The sequence below is a fragment of the Leptidea sinapis genome, chromosome Z (genome assembly GCF_905404315.1).
Source record: "Leptidea sinapis chromosome Z, ilLepSina1.1, whole genome shotgun sequence".
In the NCBI taxonomy this organism is placed as follows: domain Eukaryota; kingdom Metazoa; phylum Arthropoda; class Insecta; order Lepidoptera; family Pieridae; genus Leptidea; species Leptidea sinapis.
This window is the reverse complement of record NC_066312.1, coordinates 33,497,868-33,504,425: the sequence shown is the minus strand read 5'-3', so window position 1 is coordinate 33,504,425 and position 6,558 is coordinate 33,497,868. Positions and strand designations below refer to the sequence as shown.

Below are 6,558 nucleotides of genomic sequence, written 5' to 3'. Positions count from 1 at the left end.
GCTAAGACTCTTCTGTAAATCTTTTACAAGCTCTCGTTAGCAAAAACTGTTTATAATATTAAGATGGGGTCACATCAAATAACACATGACAAACACGTTTTAACTAATACAACTTTATACCTTTGATAAGCGTTTTTAGAATAAGGCGATTTTTTTAAGAAATAAAAAACAATTCCAGCCAAAAATATTTTTATTTAAGCGTATTTATAATCTTTATTTAATCCATGCTGATGATATATTATTAATTACAACTAACTAATAATGTATGGCTTTCAATAAGATTACACACTATGGTCGCATAATTTAAAATATTTATAAAATTTACGACAGCATTCAACATTGCATGTTTTTAATATTGGGTCGAAGTTAGTGACGTAACATGCACTGGGCCGAGTCAATCTCTCCGCTCGATATTTGTACTTATTACATTACAATTCAAATAAAAAACTACCCTCAATATATAAAAATACCATTTATTTTAAATTTTTAGATACAATTTCTCCAAATATTCACGCCAAAGTGTCCAATATATTTTTGTATTATGAAATAATGAAAAATCTTACAACTACAACTTAACAATCTTACATTAACAAAATACGTCATCGATTGAAAGTATTAAACTGAATTGTATGGAAGAAGTATACTGGTGCGATTCTTTAAATAAAAAACCTCTCACTGGTTAGTTTCCTTTGAGGAAAATAGTCTTATAATAATATCTGTACATTAAGATAGTCACAATTCAAAGAAATGTTAGCAGGTGGGTTGCATCAGGCCTAACCGTACGTACCCATTATAGACCAGGGTCGTAAATTTTTTAAATCAAAAAAGTAATAGTAGGATGAGACCTATTGGAAAAGGAAGAGAATATAACAAAATTAAACTAAAATAAGTAACGGGCGATCTGAGGTCAGGAAACGGTTTATCTTGATTTGCGGCGAAACTACAAGTCCTATGGAAAAAGTTAAATAGAAAAGTTGTAGGTAATAAAAAGATCTACAACTTTTGTTTTCACACTCTTTTCACATAACCTCAAAATTTATGTGAAAAATTCAAACAACCACATTTTTGTTTTTTTATTTTTATCCTTTATAAAATATTATTTTTGCAAATCAAGATAAACCGTTTTTTACCATTAGACACCCCCCTTTTTCCACTTCCCGACCCCAGATCACCCGTTATTTTTTTCTCCTTTCATTTTTGTTATATTCTTTTCCTTTTCCAATAGGTTTCATTTTACTATTATTAATTTTTCACTTTTTCTTACTTTCAAATGTCTTCAGCACTGGTCTATTAGGAATCACTCAATACAGATAATAAAAGTAAAAAATTCCACAGCACTGCCGCAGTTTTGCAGTTTACTCTACAATGGCTGAAAATTTATAATTTTTGGCCAACTCCGCGTGCCTCGTCGTAAAAAACCTTACATATGATCCTATACCACAACCTAGCTACATCCCTGTCTTTTCAGTCCCTTCATACATACATTAGAAAAGGATAAAAAGCCGGGTACTAACTACCCTGTAGAAAACACTAAGTAAGATACAAATGGCAACTTATACATGCACACTGAAACATGTCACAGTGAAGTCGAAACAAATGTTACAATAAATTCAAATATTGTATGTACAATCTATCTAAGATGAAATAGATGAAGTATTAAGCGTCTAGCACCATTCCGATATAAGGTATACGAATATATTGATTAACATAATATTTTCATAATCAAAAATAACATAAAAGATAAAAACAATCATACATAACAAGCACATAGATATCAAAATTTTCAGTTATCACTCCAAACACATTCAAGATCAATTTAGAACGAAATAAGAGACTAGCTGTAGCAGTATTGCATATATAATTGTTATCATAGATAGTATACATAGAAATATAGATTAAACGTGTGTACTAACGTAGACACTGAGACTATAAATAGTATAAAATAATCACAACGATCCTCCATCATTACAGTAGCCGCAATCACAACTCGGCCCACACTAGGAAAACACTAATTACACAAACGTAACAAGGGTAACTAACATGTATCGAAGTTATTATATATCAAGATAGTTATTTCAAATTGTAATATTGTTTGAGCCTCGAAAATCTACGTTGTACTATAATAAACACCTGTATGTGATTTGGGGAAAGCTACGAAATACGTCAAAAATCCTACTGATAAACACTACACATCGAGATTTTCATTTAAATCACTAATACTAAGTATATATTGTTTTGTAAAGATATATTATTAAATTATGTTTAATGTCAAATCAACTAATTTAAACGAAGTCAATTAAATATGTAAAAAAATTAAATTATTCTTATTAATTAACAAACGATCAAAATCGTTCAAATTGCACTTAATTGTTACGTCTTTTAGGTTTGTCATTGTTCACAACACGCACTAGGGCTGCATGACCGTGAGGAGTTAGGTAGCAAAGGGTATATCGGGTTCCATGCGCAGTGTCTGTTGCGTCGGGTCGTAATGTCCCGCGAGATAGTACACGTCGTTGTTATCGTATACCGAGCTGTACCTAGCCGGGTCGTCACCCATGCGCTCCTTGTATTGCGCGAGAGGTAATACCTCACACTTGTGCGAAATTGTCTGGACGTCATTTTCGTCTGTATGTGGAGATTCGAATAACCCACCCTGTAAACAAATATATTATCTCTGTCATTACAAACAAGTACTTCAACTTGCATTACACGGATTGTGCATTTATAAATACATGATTCATCTTCTTTTGTTTTAAGAACCTACAAAATGTAATCTTAAAAACCGGTAAATGTCTTTCTACATAATATTAGGTGATCACGTAGTATTATGATCGCATAGTGATCATTTACGTGTAATAATAAGTTCTAATAAGTAAATGAGTTTGTTGCGCCCATTCCTCAGGCCTAAGGCATTTATTTTTCAAAAAACTACCACCCACCCATTGGTGACTTTCAATAAGTGATGTAACATGCAATTTTTAATAAAAATATTTGAATTTGAAAAATATAAATACTCCACTACTATTGCAAATTCTGTAAATAATAATTTTACAACTGTAATCGGTGTCACTGATGGTTTCAAACGAAACGTTAATTAGATGGCGCATCCTAAAAATGGCGCGTGAATCGTGACACAAATTAGTTGATCAATAATGTCAACAGATTGCAATCTAAATCATAGTTATATATTTCGTGAAGACCCACAGACAAACAAAACAGTTTAGGTGTAATTGAAAGTCGTTTTCCTTCATGCTCTAGCGCTAAATATACTTGGTCGACATCTTCAATATCATGCTTACCGGGTAATGGAGAGGATTACAAGCAGCCGTCTCCTCAGGGTGATAGAACCAGTGAACGCGTACGGCCATGGCGCCGCGTGCTTGCCACAGCGCTACGATGCGTCCGATATACGGACGATCAGCGCGACCCGTCGAAAGGAATACTGCAGCTTCACCAACCTACCAATAATCAACGATGAATAATATGATAGCATAGTAATAACTTTGTATTTTACTTTTTTTTCTAATATTTAAACTAGCGGCACGCAATGATGACCATTTGTCGGCTAATAAGGTTTCCTAAGAAATAATAAAGTCTTTGTTTCGGCTAGGTACGCACACATACACACACGTACTAGCTAGGATACTTGCACAAAGGGTCCAGATACCTACAATTAGGGATAAGTTGCAGGGGTAGGTGTTACAGATAGGTTCTTCCCGCTTTTTCTGTTAGCGTATCTGGTGAATGCACGCCCGCGAACAGACCTCGCGTAGGGTAAAGTTATGAATTCACTGTTCTCAAATGCAATTATTTCGGCACTAATTCAGTCAAATTTGTCAAGACGGCTATCATAGTGTGCTAATAATACTACAGAACACAGGAAGATATCTGTGTTCTGTGAATAATAATACTAAAGACTAGACTTACAATAATTAGATGTAATTATGAAGATACAAAAGATACCTAAGCGATTCTAACTGTAACCGATCTTGATTGACAAGTCGTAAGCGGTCTGCCACGCTCCTAGTATTTTAAATATAAAAACACTAGCTCACGCACACATTGATAAATCAAAATTGATCAGGCATCATTAGGCTGTCAGGTTGTGTATACGCTAGTAAATTCTAACGGCCGTTCCCAATATAGAGATAAATTACTACCTTCTACTGTCAGTAACTAGCTGTCAAAAATCTGAAGCTGTCCCAATATAACCGATAACCAGGAGCGTACATTTCATGCCGATGGCAAACGTATGACGCCAAGCTACATACAGGTGGAAAAAAACGAATTGTTAGTTTTCATGACTATCTCTGCATTTAATTATGCGTGTTATTTAGAGATAAATTAATTAGTTATAATTTATAACTAACGTAGTAGTTTCTGAAATATAAAAAATATGTATTTAATGGGTTGTAAACGAAATGCTTCATTGTGTAATATGACATTAAGTACTACTCAGTTTCGTCTTCTCCGTAGTCAACAAGTTTGAAAAGAGCAATAAAGCATTTTGTTTTCATTCCATTAAATACTTATTTTTTTTATTACAGAAACTATTATGTTAGAATATAATCAAACGTTGATAGATTATCTGTCAATACGTTTTTTGAAACATCCTGTGTGTTTATATTAGGTAATACGTCATTATGACGAAACGGGCATGAATTGTACGCTCCCTGCCGATAACCATATAACAATATAGACCTTTATTGTTATATTGTATTGAATTTTTAATCGACTTCAAATAAGGTGTAGATTATCAAGTGTAGATGTCAAGTGAACGGTTTGTGTTAAATGTTTTCTATTGATTTTTAAACCCATTATTTTCAGGCCAATTGTGACCGATATTTTCAGGTTGAAATACCAAGGCAACATAAATAACTAACATGTAGTGTCTCCTCGCCGCGCTGTATGGACCGATAGAAGAGTTTGCGGTGTCTAGGGCGAGCCGTGCGTCGGTACGCGGGCCCCGACCATCTCCACAGAGCGCCGCCGGGCAGGAAAGCCGCCATCTTGCTTATTCCGCCACCCCCGCTCCCCCCGCCGCCGTCCGATGACGACGATACCGTACGCCGCTTTAGCTTCTGGAAAATAAATAAAACGTATAACTAAATATTATGTTTCTTGTATTTGAGTAATAGGTGTCTCACACGTATACAGGTGTAATTGTTAAGGAGTATATCAATAAGCTATAAACTGATATCGAAAGTACGTTACCTAATCAGTAAAATGACACATTAGTAACTTATTTAAAGGATTAATTTTCAAAATATGTTGTATGGGTGATTATTGGAAATAATATTTCATATCAATTATCGAACGTCGCAGTTGGTTTAAGAAACAAATATAGTTACATATTTACCTTCTTAAAAATATCGCAAGTAGACGTCGAAGGCTCCTCTTCTAACAGTCCGATCCCACTGTCCTTCAAATTATCTTCCTCCTCATCAGTTCTAAGTCCAATATTACTAAAATCAAGTACCGGTGTTTTCACCAAAACTGCCTTTTTTATGACGGTTTTCATTTTTTCATCTGGCGATTTCTCAACCGCGATCAAAGTTGACAATTTGTCATTGGAATCTATCGAATCTTCGTTAGATTTAGAATCAACATAATGAGTTGGCGACTTCTGCCTGTGTTCTTCACCTGAAGAACTAGAATGATCTTTGCAACCAGAGTGATGTCGTTTCTTGTGTTTTTTATGGTGTTTCTTATGTTTTCTGTGTTTGCAATGTTCCTCACAACATTTATGCTTCTTCTTCTTCTTTTTTATGTGCTCGGTGGAATTCGGATCGTCTTCGCTCAGGCGTTTCTCCTTTTCCTTCTTGTGCTTCTTCAACTTCTTTCTATCTCTATGTCTGTCTGCCTCTGCTTCGATCTTCATTTCAGCCATTTGTGTCTCTGGTTTTGCTTCACTGACTGAAGCTTTCTTTTCATCTGTCCCACTTGTATTTCTTCGACGTTTGCCCAGGGTGAACAATGTGTTTTCATACTCTGAAATCGATTTAAATCCGTTAAATTCTAAATTCAGCTATGGTCAAACTTAAGCAATGTTATCGGATTTTCGTTTCGATTCCTTTGACTCTTTGGCATTTTTTGATGAACTTTCGCGGAAAATTGTGAAGTTAAAACTTCTTTAGGCGCGTTAGCACTTTTGGGAAGAGTAAATAGCTTTGATCTTGCGTGACAGTCACGCCAAAGAGAATTAAGTATACTACTCATTAACCCTGCACAGTGCGGTTTTCAAGGAAAAGTTCCTTGAAACTTCTTGTTCCGTTCCACGTACAACCAAGCTATGAGACTACTATATACGATGCTGATATGATAAGATGATGATGATAAGAGCTATATACGATGAGCTACTTTCTTAACTCCAGGACGATACAACATGGTCAAATGACTCGTACGCTCGTTTGTCCTCCTCTTACATAAAAGAATGGAGCGCGATATGAATTTAAGGCGGGTCCATATACAAGAAACAACGACACAAGAAAAGAATAAAACGAAACAGATAGAGTATGTTTAGCGAGACCTGTAAAAAAACCTTTATGTGACTTTTGT

The 6,558-nt window shown here is 34.9% G+C and overlaps 1 protein-coding gene across 3 annotated transcripts in view; it reads right to left on the bottom strand.

Moving 5' to 3' along the window:
* Positions 1-172: 172 nt before the first annotated feature.
* Positions 173-6,558, bottom strand: part of LOC126979133 (BAH and coiled-coil domain-containing protein 1) — a 118,194-nt gene continuing 111,808 nt past the window's right edge. For all 3 annotated transcript variants that reach the window (XM_050828358.1, XM_050828359.1, XM_050828360.1), the window contains 4 exons: positions 5,360-5,991; positions 4,884-5,081; positions 3,300-3,458; positions 173-2,653 (listed from right to left, as the gene is read on the bottom strand). In XM_050828358.1, the coding sequence (XP_050684315.1) occupies positions 2,432-2,653; positions 3,300-3,458; positions 4,884-5,081; positions 5,360-5,991 (1,211 nt within the window). In that variant the 3' untranslated portion in view covers positions 173-2,431. The remainder of the gene's footprint in view (positions 2,654-3,299; positions 3,459-4,883; positions 5,082-5,359; positions 5,992-6,558) is intronic.